Below are 23,088 nucleotides of genomic sequence, written 5' to 3' on the forward strand. Positions count from 1 at the left end.
CTTCCGTGATGAGGGGCCCCTGCCCTTCTGTCCACCCTTGTGCCCTGCCCAGCCTGTGAGTGCCTCTCTCCCTCCTCCCGCAGTGCGTCGTGTGGCTCCTCGTTTCTCCATCCCTCCCAGCAGCCAGGAGGTGATGCCGGGTGGCAGTGTGAATCTGACTTGTGTGGCAGTGGGTGCACCCATGCCGTATGTGAAGTGGATGATGGGTGCCGAAGAACTTACCAAAGAGGACGAAATGCCAGTTGGCCGCAACGTTCTGGAGCTAAGCAATGTCATGCGATCTGCCAACTATACCTGTGTGGCCATCTCTTCATTAGGCATGATAGAGGCCACGGCCCAGGTCACAGTCAAAGGTAAGTGTACCGGATGGCTCAGCCAGCTGATGTCCTCCTCTGTCTCGGGGGAGGGGGGGCTTTAGTGGCGGTTGAGTCGGGAGGGCTGAGCGATCATTACCCTCTTTTAAGGTGCCCAGCTCTGGGCAGGTCCTTAGAAAGAAGATGGGTACTGGGAATAGCCAGCTGGTATTCCCACTTGGCAGGCATTGTGCCAGTAAAGGTTGGTTTTGCTTTTTAGGGAGGACAGATACTGCTGTTCCTCCTGTTTTACAAGAGAGAAGTTCAAATACATCTTTTGCCCAGGGTCACACTGATGTAAATGATGAAGCCGAGGCTTGGCCTTGGTGGTCTGAATTCACAGCCTGCAACCACTATTGAGCCGCACAGCCTTGGGTTGAACAGCGTCCCAGGGAGAAGGGTGTACAGATAGCCAAGGTGGGGGGAGGTTTCCTCTGCCCCCGCCTCTGAGGACAGGCACACATAACATTAATATTTATAATTCTTAAAAATTTATTTAAGATTTATTTAGTTTCTTTTGTGTGTGAGTGTTTTGCCTACATATGTGTGTGTGTGTGCTGTGAGGCCAGAAGAGAACATCAGATCATCTGGGAGTGAGGTTTATGGATGGTTGTGAATTAACATGTGGGTCCTAGGAATTGAATCCTGGCTCTCTATGAGAGTAACAAGTGAGCCAGGCAGTGGTGGTGCACGACTTTAATCCCAGCATTTGGGAGACAGAGGCAAGTGGATCTCTGTGAGTTTGAGGCCAGCCTGATCTACAGAGCAAATTCTGGGACAGGCTCCAAAGCTACACAGAAAGACCCTGTCTTGAAAATCAGACTAACAAACAAAAAGCAACAAGTGTTCTTAACTGCTGAACCATCCCTCCAGCCCAATGCATATCTAGAATTTTTATCTACCTACCTGTCTGTCTGTCTGTCTGAGACAGTGTGTCAGTATGTCACTTTGGCTGCCCTGGAATTCACTATATAGGCCGCTGATCTTCATACCTCTGCCTCTTAAGTGCTGTGATTAAAGGCTTGCTTCACCGTGTCCAGCCGTATGTTTAGTATTTATGTGACAGGCTCCGCCGTGATCTCCCTGCTTATATTCTTGCCTGACTTTGACCCATCCTTCGTTCTACAACTTGAATAGTCTCTTTTTTTTTTTTTTTCTTTTTTTCTTTTTTCTGGGGATGTGTGGTTGGGTTGGAAACAATTCTGTTGCTTTGGAGAACTCACTGTTGTAGTTTAGGCCAGCATTGAACTCACAGAGACCCCCCTGCTTCTGCCTCCCAAGTGCTGGAATTAAAAGTATACATATACGAATGCCCTCAACGTGGGTGATCTTTTCAAGATACAAACTAAGAGCTGGGGACACAGCTTTACCATGCGTTAGGCCTTGGATTGAATCCCTAATACTGCAAGGAGCAGTGTGTGCAAGCCAGGATCATATCACTCCACCTGATCCTACTTAGGCTGGAACCCAGGACCTCACACGTGCTAAATTAAACGCCCTGCTAAGAACTACTGCTAGCCTTAGGCTGTTTCCTTATATGAAAACAGAAGGTAGCTTTCAGGGGCTCACATTGCTCTGGTAGTCCCCAGGAACACCAGCTGGCCTCCCACCCTCAGTACCTGCTAGCCATACACCACACTTCCAGGCCCCTCTCCTGCTCCCTGTGCACTCCAGTAGTCATTGGCTCATCTCCCTTCCAGCTTCAGCACTATGAGACTTTCCCTGTTCACCCTGCCCAAGGAGAGACCTTAGTTTTTTTACTGCTGTCCTTGTACACAGTTGCCATCAACACATTTGTTGATTATTTCCCCAGAATATAAATTCCAGAGGGCAGAGATATGACTGCGAGCCACTCTGACACTAAAGTGGTGCCTAGTACATAGTGGTCTTTCTTCATGGAGCGGTCGTGGCCTGGGATTTTGCCACCTTCACTCTGAGCCACGTCATGGGATCTACTAGGGCTTTGTGGCTTTTCCAGAACTCTTAAGGCCAGTTCCTTGGGAGATACTACTACTACACACACACACACACACACACACACACACACACACACACACACGGTATAGCAGCAAGCAGATCTCTGCCTAGTCTAGGTGTGTGGACTGTGTGGGACTTCATAGGACCAAGTCTGCTAGGTGAATCCCATTTGCTATGTAATGATCCAGTATATGTGGGGTCCCAAGAGCAGTGTGTTACATATTAAAGGGCTCAAGGCTTTTGGGGCCACGGACAGAGCTGCCTGCCATGTCTCACGTAGCTGCCCGTAACAGTCATCGTAAGCCTTTTCTCAAGGTGGGTTGTGGGGTGTCAACCCACTCAGGTGGCTGTATGCTGCATTTGGATGATGTTTTGGATCTGTTCTCAGAGTCATGACCTCCAACACTTCTTTCTCCTCAGCTCTGCCTAAGCCTCCGATTGATCTTGTGGTGACAGAGACAACCGCCACCAGTGTTACCCTGACATGGGACTCTGGAAATGCAGAGCCTGTATCCTACTATGGCATCCAGTACCGTGCGGCTGGCACAGAGGGCCCCTTCCAGGAAGTGGATGGCGTGGCCACCACCCGGTACAGCATTGGTGGCCTCAGCCCTTTCTCAGAATATGCCTTCCGTGTGCTGGCTGTTAACAGCATTGGACGAGGACCACCCAGTGAGGCGGTGCGTGCACGGACGGGTGAACAGGCACCCTCCAGCCCTCCGCGCCGTGTGCAGGCCCGAATGCTGAGCGCCAGCACCATGCTGGTGCAGTGGGAGCCACCTGAAGAGCCCAATGGCCTGGTACGGGGATACCGTGTCTACTACACTCCAGACTCCCGGCGCCCCTTGAGTGCCTGGCACAAGCACAACACTGACGCAGGACTCCTCACCACTGTGGGCAGCCTGCTACCTGGCATCACCTACAGCCTTCGCGTCCTTGCCTTCACTGCCGTGGGCGATGGTCCGCCCAGCCCTACCATCCAGGTCAAGACACAACAGGGAGGTAGGTAGGGGTCTGCATTCTGGCTAGGCAACTGACAGCAGAGGCTTGGGAAGGTCATTCCTGTTTCCTCGGACGATGAGATTTGGAGCTTGGGAGGGCGAGGGTGCCATACTCTACAGACGGTCACAGGGGATGCAGGACAAGGGAGTGAGAGGTTGGCATGCTCTCACTGGGCCCTTGGAGGTGTCGTGAAGCTGACAGTGCCTGGGGTGGGCATTGCAGTGCCTGCACAGCCTGCAGACTTCCAGGCCGAAGCTGAGTCGGACACCAGGATCCAGCTCTCATGGCTGCTGCCCCCGCAGGAGCGGATCACCAAGTATGAACTGGTGTACTGGGCAGCAGAGGATGAAGGCCAGCAGGTGAGCCATGAGGTTAGGAAGGGTGGAAGGAGAGCATCCTCCGGTTCCTCTTGGTCTGTTCTGGGCGCACCTGGACAGGTTCCAGCTCCTGGGTTTCTCCTTGCTGCACTGTGGCCCCTGTTGCCTGCGTGGGTTTGTGTAGCCTGCACCACTCCTGTGCCGGAGGCAAAGTTTCTAGGGTCTGCCTTTGATCCTTTGAGTTCTTGGCCTGTGTGCCGTGGTCCTAGCCTGACGTTTCCCCTAGGGCCACAGATCTCTGCTGGTCTGGTGATCTTTGAAGTGGCTGTGCTCTGAGTCAAGCCAGGCATTTCTTGTTTGGCTTGTGTGACTGCGTGGGGTGGGTCCTCTGCCAACTGCTTGCAGCCCATGTGGGGACTAACCTCCGAGTGGCCTCTGAGATGTGAGCAGTCAGTAAGTGCTCTCTGCTCTTCCAGCACAAGGTGACCTTCGACCCCACCTCCTCCTACACTCTGGAGGACCTGAAGCCTGACACGCTGTACCACTTCCAGCTGGCTGCCCGCTCAGATCTGGGGGTGGGCGTCTTCACTCCCACCATAGAGGCCCGTACAGCACAGTCCAGTAAGTGCCTCCCTGGGCCATGCCTGTCACATCTGGGCTGGGACACTCGTCACATCTGGGCTGGGACACACACAGACATACACACTTCCCCTTCGAGCAGGTGGGTGGTCAGGTCTGCTGAGTCCAGTATTGGACTCCAGTCTGGGCTCTTGAGTCTGGACCCCGAGAAAGGGACAGGTAAGTGTCCTGCTGGTCTCTGTCCAGGCAGTGGTTGCCTTCTCTGCTCCCTGCCCAGCCTTCTGACCCTTTCTTACCCTTGTGACCCCTGTACCCCACACAGGTAAGTTCTGTGTCTGTGACTCATCTTTATCCTCTGTCCCCCTCCTTCCATATCTAGATCATACATACCACTGACTTGGTGGGCCTGCCATGTGCAACCCTGCCTAGGTGCTTCACTTCCCTCCCTGTAGCCCTCCATCTTATCACCACATCCCCTTCCTCATACCCAACCATGACACTTCTTTGGGAGCTGTGTGATCTGTCTGAGGCCTCTGCACTCAGGGACAGGTCCATGAGAATGTGACTGTGGTCAGTATGTGTGCGTCCCCACGTCTGCCTGTGGGACCACATGTCTTAGGTGACAACGTGGCTGTATGTAGAGCCACTGTGAGACTGTGTGAACACCTGGCCTATAGCCTCTGAGTGTGTCAGTGTGTCTTGGGTGTGACCCCTGTGACTATGTCTGTCTGACTCTGTGGCTCTCTAGCTCTCCAGAGGAAGATGATGGATTGTGGAAGTGCGCGTGTGGCTTGGCGTAATACTAGATGGCCCATCTGTGATCAGTATGCCACCGTCTGCAAGGTTGCCTACTTGATAAGATGGTCATGGTGTGACCGGTGGAGTGGCATTGTGTCCGTGTCAGTAAAGTCCTGATGACATAGAGTCCTTATGGAGCCGTGTGTGCAGAGGTCCCTGACTTTGTATTTGTACGGTCACTCTTGAGGCATCTGCTATGCTCTTGATGGGGGCCGGACCCGACATGCTGTCAGTTTGGCAGCGTGGCCAGAAGACATGGCCTCTCAATCCATGGGGCCCCTACAGTAGACTGAGACAAACAGTATGCCTGTAATTACCCAAATGAGCTTTTAATTATATTTGTATTAAGTAAGATGGGAGGGTAGAGACATGGCAGTACAGGAAACACCATGGGTGAAAAGATCAAAGAGAATTATCTTGGAGATGTGACGCTTCACCTAGGCTGAAGCAAGGATAGATGCTAACTAGGTAAAAGCTGACTGTGGTGGTCCTGGGCAGAGATTCTGCAGGCCACTGTTCTCAGCAGCCTCCCAAGCTGTAGTAGTCAGACTTCAGAGACAGCTCTGCCTGCTCTGTGAAAATGGGCAGGTGGCCCATGAGATGACTTAGAAGCCTTGTCAGTGGACTAGGTAGAGTTTGGAGAGTTGGCTCAAGTGGTAATAATGGATTTCTTCGTTATCTAAGGCACTGACTGGTTAGGAGTCGGTGACAGATTGAAAATGGGGAGCAGTGGGATAGGGATATGGAGGTTTATCTTGTTTCTGATAGGAAGCTCTGAAAAGAGCCCATTGGCCCCAGGACAGGAAGTGGATGGAAGCAGGTGTGACCGGTACACCTGGCTTCAGACACCCAGATCCGGGCTGTGTCGGTCAGTCAGGTGTAGAAGCGTGGCGGCATGATATGGCCTAAGCTGGAGGAAGCAGACCTGAGAAGACTGGAAGTGAAGTCTAGGGATGGGGAGGAAGGCAAAGAGGAAGTCCATAGAAGGTGACCTGAGCCTGCTGCTGGGTGGCCGAAGGGAATGGATGTGGTGGAAAGTGGACTTGGAGGAGATGTGTGGTGTCCTGGAGGGGCAGTGGGAGGTGAGGGAGTAATCCAGCATGCTTGGATGTCACCAAGAAGCTAGTTGTAGGGGCCTGTGGTAATTGGAGGGCCTTTGGCCTTGAGGATGGAGTTTTCTTTTAAGGCAGGAACTCCTGAAGTACGTCTAGCTGCTGTTGTGAGGGTTAGGACAAAGCAGGAAGCAGGGAAGGAGAGGGTCAACTGGTAAAGTCTCTGGAGGGAGAGAGGGGCAGAGTGTGGGTGGAGAAAGCTTGGCCTTGGACTCCTCTCTTGAGAGAGTACAGGAAGAGCAGGGCTGGTAGCTGCTATGGAAGGCAGGCAGCGAGCTTACGTGCCTATAGGCAGAGGGAGGGATCTCTGTGGAACTGTGCAGGCTGACTGCATCGTTTGTAAAATGGCAGAGTGAGCAAGATAGAGTAGACCTCAGCAGGTAGCCCATGGGGGGTGGCTCCCTGGACATATAACTTGTCTACTTGCCGGTGCTGCCTTATTTATTACCTATATATGGGTCAAGCAGTGGCAGAGAAATTGAGGGCCTGGGGAGCTGACTCGTCGGGTTACAGAGCTGTGTAATCAGGAGGACCGGATCAAATCCTCAGCACCCATACAACAAGCTGGGCATGGCCACATACACACCTGTAGCACTAACCCTGTTGGCAGGCTGAAACAGGAATTTCTGGGCCTTCTGGCTGCCAGTCTAGCTTCAGACTCAGCGAGAGACTCTGTTTCAAGAGCATTCGGTGGTCTCTTATAGAATAGGCTACCTGACATCATCCCGTGGCTTTCACATACATGCATGCGGGTACACGTGCTCATGTTCCCATATACATACACTACACACACACAGAAAGACGAGGACGTGAGATTAGGATACCGTGAGAGTGGTACGCTGCTGCACCTCACGCCAAAGCTGCATCTCCAGGGCTGTAAGGATGGTGTTCCCCGGGGATGCTGGGGCCTGGGACCACAGACAGGGCCATTCCCAGCACTAGTAGTATGCTCGCATAGGCGGAACTGGGCAAGGGAAGTGAAACCCAAACCCCTGGAGAGCTGGTGCTTTGTTCCCAGTGAATGGAGGGCTGTTGAAGTTACTTGGACAGGGAGTGGCAAGTCTGAGGTGAAAGGAAGCTCCTGTATTACTAGTGGGGTCTAGAAAAGTCACCAGGCAGAGAGGGAGCCCACACTTGCCTCACCTAAGGAATCCAAATCTCAGAGCCACTGGCCACCCCTGGTCTAGCTTCAGAGACCCTGACCACATAGGCACAGGTTAAGGTGCCTTAAACCAAAAGAAGTCTTTGAATCACTTATCCCCAGGAGAGGATTATATTCTCCAAGTTCTGGTATATATATATTTGATGCCATGTTTGTGTGAGACGACATATGCATGGGAGAGATGCCGTTAGAACTCCATATGTGTGTGAGACACTGCACATGCTGCGTGCGTGCGTGTGTGTGCGTGCGTGCGTGTGTGTGCGCGCGTGTGTGCTTGAGAGTGGAAAGCTAGTTCAGAGGGAGTCAGGCCATCTCTGCAGCATTATGTCTAGGCCTCAGAATGGCTGGGTGAGTCTCCAGTCCCTTGTGACTTGGTCACTGTGCCTGTGATCCCCACCCTCCATTTGCCTGCTTTCCTCCCATTTGTCTTCCCCAGCCCCATCCGCCCCTCCCCAGAAGGTGACGTGTGTGAGCACGGGCTCCACCACGGTCCGGGTAAGTTGGGTTCCACCGCCAGCTGACAGCCGCAACGGCATTATCACCCAATACTCCGTGGCCTATGAGGCAGTGGACGGCGAGGACCGTAAGCGGCATGTGGTGGATGGCATCAGCCGTGAGCATTCCAGCTGGGACCTGTTGGGCCTGGAGAAGTGGACGGAGTACCGGGTGTGGGTGCGGGCACACACGGATGTGGGCCCCGGCCCTGAGAGCAGCCCGGTGCTGGTGCGCACTGACGAGGACGGTAGGCTGCATTGCATAGCGTTGTCGTGAGGAGGGGTGGGAAGGGAGGCACGCTGCCTGGGGCTGCCTGCCCAGCACCCCAGGACCTTCCTCCATAGGACCTGACAGACTCATTTCCTAAACTTAGTCTTAATGGTCTAAACTCTGGGGAGATGTAGTTGGTGGGGTAGCCCATGTCTAGGTCCTGGCTTCTGGGCCATCTCCAAGATAGCCTTAAAAACTTTAAAGGGCTATGGCAGGAGAAGCAGCCCCACCCAGTATAAGAGTCAGGCTTGGGAAGATGAGGGCAGAAGACTCAGTAGGGCCAGCGGACTTTGGCTGAATATTGACGAAATTTGTGACAGATAGTGGGAGCTTGGGTAGTTGAAGGCTCGGTACCTCACCTCTGGCTGTTCCCCACATCTAAATAAGTCGCCCTGCCAGAGGGGTTGACTGGGATGATCCAGTGCAGGCAAAGGGTTGCTCATCAGGTCAGCCAGCCAAAGAAACATTGGTGCCTTTCCCAGGGGAGTGAGTGGGTGCAGAGTCACAGCCTAAAGTTAACTATGCATACCCTGAGCAAGGCTCAGTTCCCCGTGTCTGACTTCCCTCTCTACCTGGCCTCCAGTGCCCAGCGGGCCGCCACGGAAGGTGGAGGTTGAGCCTCTGAACTCCACTGCTGTGCATGTCTCCTGGAAGCTGCCTGTCCCCAACAAGCAGCACGGACAGATTCGTGGCTACCAGGTCACCTATGTGCGGCTGGAGAATGGTGAACCCCGAGGCCAACCCATCATCCAGGATGTCATGCTGGCCGAGGCTCAGGTATGTCACTAACGGTACTGGGTGGCTGGGTCAGCATTGACCAGTGTGTCACATTCACTCCTCAGCCCAGACTTGATCCTTTTCCTGCCGGCCCTCGGAGGTGTTTATGCAGTGCCTTGGGTACGGAGATTAGGAAGTGAGGCCCAGATTCCAGGGACACTTCTTTTTTGTGTTAGGATTGCTCAAGTTGTGCCAGCCTAGACCCTGCTACCCCCTTCACCCTGGTTTTAGCCACCAGTGCTCAAAGGGCAGTCTCCAAAGACCCCACCCACCCAGGCTCTTTGCACACTGTTGGTTTGCACGAAGCTTTGAGCTGAGTTGTCCCCAGCAGTGCTGTTCTGAGTATCCCAGAGGCAGACTGGGACTTCAAGAGTTCTCTGTCCTCTTTGGCCTCAAGCCAATTCTGAGGCAAAGCTGTGCAAATAATCACCTGAGTAATTGACCCCTGATGTTTATCTAGAAGCCAGCCAGCCCTTTCCTGTTGGAAGCTTCTGTCTTCCTGGGGGATTCCACCCCTGAGCTTACAGTGAGGTCCCTTGAGTATTCTGACCCCTGGCTTGCTGTTCCATCTAGGAACATGAAGCGTTTTGAGATTATACATCTGCATGACCAAAATGAGCCAGCAAGTGGATGGCGGGTCTTGGCTAGGAGGCCAAATCTCTACCCTAGGCAAGAACTAATAAAGAATCTGAAAGCCTGCCATGTTTGCCCTCAGGCTAACCCTATCCAGAACCAGGTCCTGAGGATTCTTGCGCCAGCACTAAGTCCCATCAGGAAGAACTTAGATTCCCTTTCCACCCAGCGTGAACCCCAGATTCTGCAGGCTATGCTGAGGAGTGGGCTCCCACAAAGACAAACAGCCTTCGTGCCTTTGGCTGGGCTCCACCCTCAGAGCCAAAATTCTTCTTTGCCTAGAGGGTGACTTCTTTCTTCTCCTAACCTGCCTATACTGAGGGACCCAGGGGTGGGGGCAGTGGGTGTGTTCACCAGCCTGCATTCCTGGGGCAGGTTGAGGGATCCTCACAAAGTCTCAGCAGACACACCCGCCCAGAAACATCCAGAGAATGACTCGCTCTGGCCCCTCCCATCCTAGGAGTCTGGCACTGCAGCTGCAGCCTCTGGGGTTCCAGGAAAGTCATGCTTTTGTGTGCTGGTACCCTGGCACTTTGAAGGGGGTTGGGCAATAAAACCAGAGACATTGCCCCAGTATTTGTGTCCTTTATGTATAATATAGCCAACCAGACTCCAGGGACATCCTGGAAGACAAGACCTGCCCTTACAGCCTTGTGCCCCCCGAGACTGGGTCGCCCTGCTTTGGGCCAGTGGGAGACCAGATGGAGCACTTATCCAACTTGGCCCCAGGGCCTAGCTGTCCCCTGTGTGACTCTTGTCAAGGACATCCTAGTCTGCCTTTCTCCACCTAATAGAGCCATCTGTGCAGCCCAGGGCCCCAGTAGGATCAGAAGGAAACATGTGATGGGTATCCCAACTTTCAGTGTACAGCCCAGCCTGCTTCCCCTGTGCTCCTGCTATATGAGACTTGCCCCTCTCCACTTCCTTTTGTCCCTTCTTGTGGCTCCCCCCCCTTCTCCTCTTTCTTTCCTTCCCCTCCCTCCCTCCTCCAGCCTCTTCCTTGTCCTACCCACCCTCTCTCCATTCTGTCCCACCCCTCTGTCTTTTCCCTTCTCACTGCCTGCCACGTGTTAACTCCACACCAGGGCCTGGCTTGGAAAGCCCGGGTCCATCTCAAGTAAGGAAACCTAAATCTATGTAGTCCCGGCCCATTCTGCAAAATAAACAAAATCTTTAGAGGAATCTTTATAGCCTTTCCCATATTTTGCCTAAAGACTTTGTGACAGAGTTTGCCAGTTGCCAGCATAGCAGGTGCTCAGGCCAGTGGACAGAGGCCAGGCCAGCTACCTGAGGGTGGTCAGTCCACTTACATACTCGCCTAGAATACCTAGGCACACTGACGCTAGAATTTACCACTACCATGAAACTAGAGTCTTCCTGCTTTGACCCCAGGCACCTGTAGAATGGAATTCAGAGGTGTGAGATCTCCCTGTGGCTATGGGGTAAGGTCCTGGCTCTGAGCTGGCTACCCAGCAGCCCTTATAATCTTGCTGGCAGTCCTGACTCTTGGCTCACTCTAGCCATAATTCCAGCAGTATGATCTGGGACACTCCTCAGAGTGTCACCTTAGCTCAGGTGACTCTAATTTATTGTTTCAGCTGAGGTATTGAGAGTGGAGGAAGTAAACAAGCCTGGAGAGCCACAGCAAGATGGGCATAGATAGGGGATGGAGTCACCCCTTAGTGTCTTCCTTCTGTCTGAGCTGTCAAGCCTCTCTCCTTATCTGACATCGTCCATGTCACCCTGCCCTGGTTAGGCCTGGTACACACAGTTGGTGCTCAGTGATGCAGGGCCCCGTGTCTGACTGGGGAGCGGTCCTGGGCTGTCATCTCAGTGGGCACTTCAGAACTGTCTGTCAGTCCTCCATGGGCCAGGTCCTCTCCAAGTCAAAATCCTTCACCATCTTGTCTCCCTTTCTTTCCCTCTCCCGTGGGTCAGTGGAGACCAGAGGAGTCCGAGGACTATGTAAGTAAGAGGTGTGCAAGCACGGGCAAGACTGGGTCAGGCTGGGCTCACGGGACACTCCCCCTCTCCCAGCCTGTGTCGCCAAGATCCACAGGGCACCAGCCACATCCAGAGAAAATTGGCATGTAGACATGAGCACCAGGCTGAGCAGTGATTGGCGTTTCCTCTAATCCGTACTCCTCGCCTGTCGAGCAGCAATTTGAGGCCAATGTTCACAATCGACCAGGACCTGGCCCCTGCTCTGGCCAGACAGGGATGGAGTTAAATCCAATCCTGATCATTAGGCCTTATTGATCCCTGAAGTGAAAAATCACCTGCTCAGGCCCAGGCTGGGAGAAATGCCGGGGAGCCCAAGCCCTGGAAGACCCTCCAGCTTGGGCAGTCAGGGCCCTGCAAAGGTTTGTTGGCATCTGCAGTTGGCTCTACCTGAGGCTTAGAGCTGGAGGGATACCAGGGCTGGTGCTGACAGCCCTATTCCTACTCCACGGTGATACCTTCCCTCCCTTCTCCTTACTCTTCTTTGTGGTGTGGCTTGTTCTTCAGTGGTGTTTCTCCCCATGTCCGGAAATGATGCCTTTGCTGGATGGGGTGTGGGTAGGGTCTGCCAAGGCAGAAGGAAATGGAGTGGCTGACCTCTTGGGCATCAGTGGAATCAGGGGACTGTGTTCCCGGGTATGGGGAGTTTTCTGTTCTGCCTTTCTCCAACTGTTAGGTGCTCTCAGTGGGGATTGGATAGCACAGTCACTGAATTAGATGGGATCCCTCTACCTTACTGTGTTGTGCCTTGGCCCTCTCTTGTACCCTGCGAGTGCACTCTCTCATTCTCTTTCTCTCTCTCTCTCTCCTTTCCTCTTTGTGTTTGTATTAGTGTCTGTAAGTGGCCTTGCACCTACTACTTCAGGAGGGACTGTAATCTGTAGTGTGCATGTGCGTGCCAAGAGGCGTACAAGGTGCTGGGTGCGTGCAAGGCTCTGTCCTGGTGTGTGTGGGGGGACCTCATGAGGTGTCACTCACAGCACAATGGAGTGAAAGAAACAGTGTGGCCCTTTGTTCTTCTCTGAAAGGAAGAATGAGCCGTCTGCCCCAGGCATGGGGCATCTGGGGTGGGTAGCATGCTCCTAGTCCACATCCCACCTGGCTGTCCCGCCTCCAGTGGAGAAAGGATTTATACACAGTTCCGCCTCCCAAGGTCTTGGTCCTGTGTACCTGGGGGCACCCTTGGCTACAGTCTTCAGGTGACTGATAGTCTAGACTCTTCTCACAGGGTGTGATGGGACCTGCCCTTCCCCCTTCTCCTTCAGGAAACCACCATCAGTGGCCTCACCCCAGAGACCACCTACTCCATTACTGTTGCTGCCTACACCACCAAGGGGGATGGTGCCCGAAGCAAGCCCAAAGTGGTTACTACAGCGGGGGCAGGTGAGTTGGGGGTCAGGGACAAAGCTGGGTGGGCAGCAGAGGGAGGGCAGCACCAGAGCCCAGTGCATGCTGTTCAGTCCCAGGCCGGCCCACCATGATGGTCAGCACCACGGCCATGCACACCGCGCTACTGCAGTGGCACCCACCCAAGGAGCTGCCCGGAGAGCTGCTGGGCTACCGTCTACAATACCGTCGGGCTGACGAGGCACGGCCCAACACCATAGATTTTGGCAAGGATGACCAGCATTTTACAGTCACCGGTCTGCACAAAGGGGCTACCTATATCTTCCGGCTTGCTGCCAAGAACCGGGCTGGCCCAGGTGAAGAGTTTGAGAAAGAGATCACAACCCCAGAGGATGTGCCCAGTGGCTTTCCTCAAAACCTTCGAGTGACAGGGCTGACCACATCGACTACGGAACTGGCCTGGGACCCACCTGTGCTGGCAGAGAGGAATGGGCGCATCACCAACTATACTGTGGTCTACCGTGACATCAACAGCCAGCACGAACTGCAGAATGTCACTGACGATATACACCTCACACTGTTGGGCCTCAAACCAGAGACCACTTACGACATCAAGGTCCGTGCACATACCAGCAAAGGCGCCGGCCCGCTCAGCCCCAGCATCCAGTCCCGGACCATGCCCATGGAGCAAGGTGTGTGCTGCGGTCATGACAATGCCCGCCCAAGTGTGACTGCTCCTAGGGACCTGTGCTGTTCTTGACCCACTGACCTCTCGCCACTGATTGACACTTCAGTCTCTCATGATTGCTAACCTCTAATGAACAGGCACCACATTCTTGGGTGTGTGACCCTGACCTCTGCTGCCCTTGACCTCCTGACCTATGCTGCGTGACCTTCCAGTCTCTTGTGACCTTGAGCCTCTGATCTCTTTTCGCTGTGTCACCACTCTGGGCTGTGCAGCTCACTGTACTTTGGTTTGTAGCACTAATCTTTTGGGGCCTAACCTACTGACATCCAGAGACCGTGCTCTGCTATGTGGCCACAGCCCATTGATCCCTGGCTGCTCTGATCTGGTTCCAAGCTCAGGTTTTCACCCATGCTCCTTTGGAGATCTGGCCACAAGTGCTGTGGCACCCCCATGCCTGATCAGTGCTCACTGTGGAAGAACCGGGGTTAGGCATTGGACTGTGTGCTGTGAAGCTGACTCGGGGTGCTTGGTTGTCACCCTTAGTCTCCTGCTCTCTCCCCGGGCTCCCCTACTCCTCTGTGCTCTAGCCATTGTCACAGTCTCTGGCCCATTCACCCAACCCCACTAGCCACAGGGCTGACTCCCTCCTCATGCCTCCACAGTGTTTGCCAAGAATTTCCGTGTGGCGGCTGCAATGAAGACATCTGTGCTGCTCAGTTGGGAGGTCCCTGACTCTTATAAGTCCGCTGTACCGTTCAAGGTGGGTAAGGACCACTGCTGACCTAGACTAGGACATCCCATCTGTTCTGCACTGCCATTGGATCCTTATGTAGTCACAGTGCCCTGTAGACCTGTGGTGGGGTCATCACCCAGAGGCATTAGCTGCTCCTTCTCTTCCCCCACAGATCCTGTACAATGGGCAGAGTGTGGAGGTGGATGGGCACTCGATGCGGAAGCTGATTGCAGACTTGCAGCCCAACACAGAATACTCGTTTGTGCTGATGAACCGTGGCAGTAGTGCGGGGGGCCTGCAGCACCTGGTGTCCATCCGCACCGCGCCAGACCTCCTGCCACACAAGCCATTGCCTGCCTCTGCCTTCATAGAGGATGGCCGCTTCTCCCTCTCCATGCCTCAAGTCCAGGACCCCTCACTAGTCAGGTGTGCAGAAGAGGCCAGAGGCTGGTGTGGAGCAGCATCGTAGCAGCTGGCGATGAAGATTCTGATTGTTGTTCTGTTCTCACAGGTGGTTCTACATTGTGGTTGTGCCCATTGACCGTGTGGGCGGGAACTTGCTGGCACCCAGATGGAACACACCAGAGGAGCTGGAGCTGGATGAGGTGCCTAGGGAAGAATCAGCACTGAGGGCAACCCCATGTGGTTGGCAGTGGCTGTCTGCCACTCCCTCTCTAGGGAGAGGGACTCTAAGTGGGACCCCCCCCCCCCAGAGTATTTTTGAGAACTCCAGGAGGGCTTACAGAGACTTCCCCAGAGGTATTTGGTAAGGATCCCATGGTATAGGAATCACTGGAGACACTTCTGTAGCTCTAAGAGCGTCTTGAGCCCTGTGAACCTCAGAGAGGCCTGTGGTGTAGAGCGGCCCATGTGGAAACTGCATCTCTGGTTAAGATGAGGTTATTCATGAGGCCCTTCCTCATAGGCTACCAGGAGTAGCAGTACCCGCAGGGGTCCCTTAGGAGGAGGAACCTCTATATCCCAGGTTATGTCCCCAGGGTCAGCGTGCTGCTCCTGGGCCTTGTGTAACTCTGTGCTCTGCTCTACCAGCTTCTGGAGGCCATCGAGCAGGGTGGGGAGGAACAGCGGAGGCGCCGGCGCCAAGCAGAGCGGCTAAAGCCATATGTAGCAGCTCAAGTGGATGAGCTCCCCGACACCTTCACCCTGGGGGACAAGAAGAGCTACCGGGGCTTCTACAATCGGCCCCTGTCTCCGGACCTGAGTTACCAGTGCTTTGTGCTCGCCTCCCTCAAGGAACCCATGGACCAGGTTGGCCTGAACTGGCATGACTCTCAGAACCCTAAGACCCCAGGCTTAATCTAACACTAGGCCAGTCTCTGACCTTAGGAGACCCCAGGTCTGCATACTCCCTGAGACGCCAACATCCTAGGACCAGGACAGCCCTGAGGACCAAGTATCTTAGTATACTAGTATATAACCTAGTATCCCATGACACGCGGCCTCAGGACCTAGAAGACCAGACCTAGCTTGGCTTCAGTGGCGCAGTCCTGCTGGCCTGCTCCAAGTCAGTCTTACAGGTTTAGAGCCTGGGTCAGCCCAATGTCTCCCGATCTCAGTGTCCTTCCTGGGTTTGGTGGGTGAGGGGGCGGGGTTCGTGCTGTGCTCACAGTGTGCTGTTGCTTCACCGGACCGCAGAAGCGCTACGCCTCCAGCCCCTACTCGGATGAGATTGTAGTCCAGGTGACACCAGCCCAGCAGCAGGAGGAGCCCGAGATGCTGTGGGTGACTGGCCCTGTCCTGGCGGTCATTCTCATCATACTCATTGTCATCGCTATCCTCCTGTTCAAGAGGTGAGTGCTGGGCCTGGCTCCAGGGGGACAGCCTGCTGCTTGCCTCCCAGGTACTCTGGTGTAGTATTAAATCAGCCATCTCAGCATGGCCCCTGGGCAAGCCAGGAGGGACAGAAACAGAGGTTCTGTGTATGTGTGCACTTCTGAGCCGCCCACCTTTGTGAGGAAGGGCCGAGGTGAACTGTGTATGTCCCTAGGCATGTCTGTCCATCTGTTTCTGTGCATGTGAACATGTCTGTCTCCTTTCAGTAGCCACTGGTTCCTGGTCTCCTGCCGTGAGCACTTTCCTTCTGCTAATTCCTGGGTGGTTCCCTGGCCACCTCTCCTGCTTAGGTCCACAGAGGTCCAAACTCAGTTGTAGACCCAATTCCCCATGAGTATATACATAGCAGCTGTTGATTAAAGAGTGATTATACCCATAGCTGTCTCTTAACACGCTCTCAGGTAGCTGTAGCACCTGTCCCTGGAGGTCTACTGTCCTCCCGGCTCCCACGCTGCTTCCAGGCATTTGACTTGGCTATTCCAAAAGGAGTCGTGGCTTCCATAGAACTCAATGTATAGATTAGGCTGGCTTCAAACTCACAGAGATCCACCTGCCTCTCTCTCAAGGCACTGAAGGCATGTGCCACTACTGCCTGGCTGGCTAATGTAAGCCTTTGGATGAACTGGACCTGTGGTTTAGGCCTGGGATCCCAGCTACTCTGGGGACTGAGGTAGAAGGATTCAGGGCTAATCTGGGTAACTTAGCTAGAGATTATCTCAAAAAACAGAACTTTTGTGTGTGTTTTTTAAAGGTCTGGAGCTGTAGCTCATTGTGGAGTGCCTGCCTTCCCGTGCACAAAGCCACAAAACCTTTTTTTTTTTTTAAAGCCTAACCTTTGAGCCTGACGGTTGAAGTGCCTGGTTAATTGTATCTTTAGCATTGCCCTTGACATCATTACAGTAAACAAATGTGGTTCCTTGGCCCCTGGGCTCCTGCTCTGCAGCAGCCCCACCCCCACTGCCCTGTCCCTCCTCATTGGGCAGCTGTCCCTTCATCCTTCACACTCACTAGTCTCTGTTTTAGGGACTTCTGGCTCCTGGTCCCAACTTGCTACAGCCCTTCATCTTCACCAGAATGCCCCACTGGATATATGCTGGGCCCCCAGCAGCCGGCACATGGCTAGTTCTTGAACATGTGCCGTTCAGTGTGTGATGTCACCACATGAACGTGTCCACTTCCTGTGCCCCGTCATTACCCTGCCCTTGTCTGGACCCCACGCTATTTCCTGACACGTTCACTCCTTCCTCCCACCATGGACAGGCTCGTAGGTGGCGTTCAGGAGTATTCTCCCCACCCACATATCCTCCCTGTCCCCACCTGTGTTCTGATGCCCATACATAGAGGTGACCTCCCTCCTGAGGGTGTCATACAGGTACCACATCAGGGTACCACGTCCCCCTTGTCATGTGAGAGCTGAGTGCTCAGCAGAAACAATGACCATTCCTTTCTTCTGTCCTTGCCTGTCTCTCGGGACCTAGTAAACAAGAAAGGTAGGAGTCGTTGTTCCTTCTCTCCTTACACGCCTCCCCCTCTACTATCCCTGTGCACATCTTGGGCCTGCAGGGAGGGGTGGACTTCTGACTGGTACCCTTTAACCTGTGGCTTTAATCAGCAAGCTGGCTGGCCAGCACAGTAGGATCCCTGGCTCGGGATGAGTCCTCACTGGCATGAGGGACAGGCTCTGTCACGCTCCTGTTAGTCCAACTCTGTGGCTCCCACAGAAGATGCTCCTCCCTGGGGTATATGCACGCTGCAGCCCTCACTGCTTCCCTGAGTCCACAGAGCTCTCCAGAACCCTCCCTAGGCTCCCATTTCTCCAACCTAATTCCTACAAGAGACCGTCTCTCTACGCTCTGCCGAGCAGCAGGGAAAGGTGTCCTGATGCGCGCAGGCACAGGCGTGTTTCAAGTTCTCCCCAGACACTCCTATGCAGGGACTGCAGCCGGTCCCTGGGTAGTCTGTCTCTGACCCTCTCATTTTAGATGGACAAGTTGAGGCCAGTGAGAGAGGACTCTGTCTGGGAAGGGCAACGCCTTTCCTGCCCTTCCCCTGCTGCTCTGGGCATTCACTGTGATAGCCTGAGAGCCAGGCAGCTGGGACCCAGTACCTTGTAATGTTTGTGTATTTTATGTGTCGTTGCATGTTTTTCCTGGTGGCTTCTGCTGCCTCAGCTGTTGTGGTAGTCTTAAGGACAGTGGCCGCTGGCCAGTGGTGACCTGCCTCCGGTCCAGAGGAGCCACCAGCCTCTGTGTGACCTTCCTCGCTGCGCTGCTCTCTGCTGACACCTGCTGTCTCCCTGCCCCACCCCTTCCCACCCTGTGTTTTCTCATTGACACTGCTCTGCCCCTGGCTCATGCCCAGACATCCCAGGATGAGGCGGGTGGTGAGGGATAAGGCGGGTGGTAAGAAGACAGCTGTGGCCATAGGGGCTGCCTGTGCTGCAGGTTTTCACTAGCCTACCCTTGGTTTTTTAGGAAGAGGACACACTCCCCATCGTCAAAGGATGAGCAATCAATTGGGCTGAAGGACTCCCTGTTGGCCCACTCTTCCGACCCTGTGGAGATGCGAAGGCTCAACTACCAGACCCCAGGTAGGGCTGATCCCTTGGCCTCTTGCCCTCCAGCCCTGTCCTTCCCCCCCCCCCTCTCTCTCTCGTTCACTTTGGATTAATATGACTGAGGCTTCCGTATTCAACGGGTGGACAGCCTCTCTGGGGCGAGCAGACTTCTTGACAACCAAGGTTGCTTGTGTCTTCCAGTCTCTGAAGGTGAACTCTAAGGAGCCTTTGGAGCCCACATCTCTGGCCCGAGTAGCCAGTCTCTGTATCTACTCTCTGGCTCTACACAGACATACACACACGCATGCTGCACGCAGACACACACACAAGTTAGAAGTGAGAAGCTGGGCTGGGCATGGTAGTGCACGCCTTTAATCCCAGCACTTGAGAGGCAGAGGAAGGCCAATCTCTGTGAGTTCGAGGCCAGCCTGGTCTACAAAGTGAGTTCCAGAACAACCAAAGATACACAGAGAAACCCTGTCTTGAGGGGGGTGTGTGTGTGAGAGAGGCTGTAGCAGAAATTATGGCAGATGAAGGGCTCCCACTTGACCCTTACACACACACACACACACACACACACACACACACACACACACGTTAGAAGTGAGAAGCCGGAACAGAAAGCACATGAAAGGCTGTTTGGGGTTGGCTGTTCGCTATGGTGGCCCAGCTCCAGACTGAGTGCCTGCCTCTTTATCCCATGGCTCTCTGTTCCATTCATCTGGAATATCACTCCTCCCGTCAAGATGTCTGTAGTCCATCGCCATCCTTAGAGGATTGTGCAGTAGATTGTCATCGGATGCCTGTGAACACACAACAGTGGAACAAACGAGTGAACACACAGGGTTTGTGTGTGCGAGAGCTAGTTAGTACTACACATCAAATTACCCCTAAACTCAGAGGCTTAAGACAGCAGTAATTATATATCCTCTCTCACAGCTTTTATGAGTCAGGAATTCAGACAGGGCCCGGCAGGATCAGTGCCTATTCCAGAATGTCCAGGCCCTCAGCCGGAATACTTGAAAGCTAGGACCTAGAATCATTTAAAGTTGAGCTTGCAGATTATGGTCTGGAGCCAGACATGGCCACCACCTGCTTTTGTAAATAAAGTTTTCCCAGAACACCACTAGCCCTGTTCATTTCTGGGAACGTCTGCACTAATAAAGAGGTCTCTTTTTGAGACAAAGTTTTTCTCTGTAGCTTTGGAGCCTGTCCTAGGACTCAGTCTGTAGACCAGGCTGGCCTTGAACTCACAAAGATCCGCCCGCCTCTACCTCCTGAGTGCTGGAATTAAAGGTGTGCGCCACCACCTCCAGACTACAGGGGTCAATTTACAGATAAAAGGTAGAAGCGATCCCAGGAGTCAGAGCCTAAAGTACTTACTTCCTGCCCTTGGTGGTTAATGTTTGCCAGCCCCTCGGTGGGTTGCTCTAGTGGGTCGTTGATGAGCTAGCCTCTTCGTGTAGGCTGGGTTTCCTCACAGCATACAGACCTAACAAGCTGTTGTAACCAGTGACTGAACCGGTGAGGAATGCAAGCACCAGAGTGGTGTGGCTGGAGAGTGGAAGAGCCTGCTCCTGGAGGGGGCTCTCAGTGGAAGCACAGTGTGTCCATCTAGTTAAAACCCTGAGCATCTCTGAAGCCTTGGAGTAGTATACCAAGGTCACAGGGACTGAGCAGCTCAGACTTCATTCTGAGGGACCCGGGAGTCGCTGAAGGTCTTCAGGGGGGGAGCAGCAAGGCTGCTGTAGAAAACCTCCGGCTGGGAGCTAAAGAGATGGCTCAGCGGTTAAGAGCATTGCCTGCTCTTCCAAAGGTCCTGAGTTCAATTCCCAGCAACCACATGGTGGCTCACAACCATCTGTAATGAGGTCTGGTGCCCTCTTATTGTATACAAAAGAAAACCTCCGGTTGGTTCTGTGGAGAACTGGCTGACTAGGAAGAAATGGAGCAGAGCCCTTAAGCAGTAGGCGAGTGACAGTGGGGACAGAGGCCCAAGGGTTTCAGCTGAGCCCACACAGAGATGCGAAGATGACTGTCTGACTGCTGCTACAGGAGGGTGTCCAAGTGCGAGTCTGGGCCTTCGTGCCGACCTCAGCACTGGAGCCGCCAGTGTGAGCAGTGGTCACAGCCCAGAATGGACACTCTCCCCGGGTGAGCAGAAAGGGAAGAGGGAACCCGTGGATGCAGGATGGTATAGTTGCAGGAGAGAGTGTATGCAGAGGTTCCAGGCAGGAAGAGGCTCTGGCTTGACTGCTACTGGAGTGCCGGGCTGAGGAGGGTGGGCCAGTAGCTTTGTTGGGGGGATCTTGGGTTGTAGGACCCAGTCACCCGCATTTCCTGCAGAATACCCAGCAGAAGCATTTCCATGGGTTGTAGAGCAGCAGCCATGGCGTTCAGAGCCCATTCGGGTGCCGGTGTGTGAAGGATGCCACGGGTCCATGAGAGGAGGGGGTGAGAGTGAAGAGGGTTTGTCATTTCCAGAATGGGGGCCGTCTCAAAATAGCCAGGGTCAGGTTTTGAGGGGCTCAGGGCTGAGCTGGACTGAGTATCTGATCATAGAGCCTCAAGAGGCCCCGCATATTGGACCTATGGTGTTTGGAGGTGGGACTGGAAGTCAAGGGAGCTTATAGTGGGCCCTACCCCACATTTCCTGGCCTCTTATTGCCCCATCTGTGTCCGTCCCTTCCTCTTGCCTTTCACCTACAGCCCCTGCAGAACCAGGTGACCAGCAAAGGGTTACTGTGCTCTGCTCCCTCCCCACTGTGATCTTGGTTTGTTTTCTCTGCAGGTTCCAGTGCCCCCAGTTGCCCGAATATCTCAAGTTAGTTTTCAAAGTTCCCATGTTTGGGGACACATTGGCTTCAGTGTCTGTCTCCACTCTTCCCGCTCTCTCCCCTCCCTTCCTCCCTGTTCTCTCTCCTTTCCTGTTTCCTCTTCTCCCCTCTCCCTCCCCTCCCCTGCCCACCTTGCTTCCTCTAGCCCCTTCTCTCCACCCTGTCTTCCTGTCCCTGCCGCCTCTGGTCTCTCTCTCTTTCCGACACACTCTGGTATCCCTGCCTCTCTCTGGCTTCACATCTTCCTCCTGGTCCCTGCTGCTCTCTCCTTTCTGTGTCACTCCGCCATTGCCTTCGTACTCCATGACCGTTCCGTCCGCACACTTGGTGCCTGGGATGACAGGGTCACCAGATCTCCCAGGGTGACTGGCATGGATGAGGGGTGGGGGGGTCTGTCTAAGACAGGTGCAGTGAGAGCCCAGCCCCACCCTGTCTATTGCTGCCACTTCCCTGAGTTTCAGCCCAGTCTTGGGAGAGACCTGCCAGGCCGAGAGGGCCCTGTTGTCCCTGTGCAGCACCAGATCACCTGGACATGCTTCCTCCCATGCTCACAGTACACACACTTCCCCTCTGGCTCCTCCAGCCACTGTGTGTTCTGCCATCCGTGTCGCCGCATGTGCTGATGTCTCTCCATGCCACCAGTGCCAAGTACTCCATGACCACACGTGTTCACAGTACATGCCTTGGGCTGTCTCTGCCACCCTGTTCAGAACTCACACTGACTCCACCTGTGTGTGTGCTCCTCCTCCCCCAGGTATGAGAGACCACCCGCCCATTCCCATCACCGACCTGGCGGACAATATTGAGCGCCTCAAAGCCAACGATGGGCTCAAGTTCTCCCAGGAGTATGAGGTGAGACAGTGCCCCCTCACCCCATGTGGCCTCAGTTTTCCTGTCAGTTTTGTCTTGTTCTGGGTCCCAACTAGGACTAGGAAGAATGTAGGCTTTCCTGGAATAGCCAGGGAGGTCAAAAGCAGAGGAACTTGCCTCCTTAGGTGTTAGGCCCAGCCCACAGGCTCACTACAGCCCTCTGGTGGTCACCTCTGGAAATGCTTCAGAAGGCTCTGCTAGCTGCCTACTCAAATGTCTCCATGTCAGCAGAAACAGACACTGATCTTAGAAACAATGGCCACAATATCCGGTCTCTAACAAGAATAGGTCAGCACTGACCACTGGGCATCAGCATCTTACTTGGTCCCTCCTGGCCTGGTGAAAAGGTCATGTACACAACAAGAAACAGGACTCAGGGGAGTGAGATACCCAGAGTCAAACAGCTGAGGACTAGTAGAGCCAAGATTCCAACTTGGACCTGCCCAGTATCTGGCCTCGTGACCGTACCGTCCACACCTCAGGCTCAGATGAGTGTTAGTGAGCTTCCCCGTGGTGACCATTGCCAGTAAAGGATTGGAAGTCTGTCCTCAGCCTCGCTACTAAGCTGCCAGCCCGCCTGTGATTGTGTGCGCTCAGAAATGTACAGCTCCTGGGCGGGAGTCAGGAAGCCCTCCGAGTGTTTGCCTCACTCTGGCCATGACTTCTCTTTGCTAGGAGCTCAGATTTCAGGGTCAGTGGGCTTCCTGCCACCCCGGGCATCCAGGT

At 54.1% G+C, this 23,088-nt stretch overlaps 1 protein-coding gene across 3 annotated transcripts in view; it reads left to right on the forward strand.

Moving 5' to 3' along the window:
* Ptprf (protein tyrosine phosphatase receptor type F) overlaps window positions 1–23,088 on the forward strand; it is an 81,645-nt gene that overhangs the window by 50,438 nt on the left and 8,119 nt on the right. The window contains exons 8-24 of one of the 3 annotated variants that reach the window (XM_050161204.1): window positions 84–353; window positions 2,751–3,332; window positions 3,555–3,691; window positions 4,126–4,270; window positions 7,737–8,042; window positions 8,649–8,842; window positions 11,414–11,440; window positions 12,742–12,859; window positions 12,937–13,515; window positions 14,174–14,271; window positions 14,417–14,670; window positions 14,756–14,849; window positions 15,295–15,513; window positions 15,901–16,055; window positions 18,573–18,688; window positions 21,447–21,479; window positions 22,247–22,344. In XM_050161204.1, the coding sequence (XP_050017161.1) occupies window positions 84–353; window positions 2,751–3,332; window positions 3,555–3,691; window positions 4,126–4,270; window positions 7,737–8,042; window positions 8,649–8,842; window positions 11,414–11,440; window positions 12,742–12,859; window positions 12,937–13,515; window positions 14,174–14,271; window positions 14,417–14,670; window positions 14,756–14,849; window positions 15,295–15,513; window positions 15,901–16,055; window positions 18,573–18,688; window positions 21,447–21,479; window positions 22,247–22,344 (3,425 nt within the window). The remainder of the gene's footprint in view (window positions 1–83; window positions 354–2,750; window positions 3,333–3,554; window positions 3,692–4,125; window positions 4,271–7,736; window positions 8,043–8,648; window positions 8,843–11,413; window positions 11,441–12,741; window positions 12,860–12,936; window positions 13,516–14,173; window positions 14,272–14,416; window positions 14,671–14,755; window positions 14,850–15,294; window positions 15,514–15,900; window positions 16,056–18,572; window positions 18,689–21,446; window positions 21,480–22,246; window positions 22,345–23,088) is intronic. The other 2 variants (XM_050161206.1, XM_050161205.1) reach the window with 2 other exon arrangements.

Source organism: Alexandromys fortis, unplaced genomic scaffold (assembly GCF_014885135.2).
Source record: "Alexandromys fortis isolate MF-2015 unplaced genomic scaffold, M_Fortis_MF-2015_v1.1 scaffold_122, whole genome shotgun sequence".
Taxonomy (NCBI): Eukaryota; Metazoa; Chordata; class Mammalia; order Rodentia; family Cricetidae; genus Alexandromys; species Alexandromys fortis.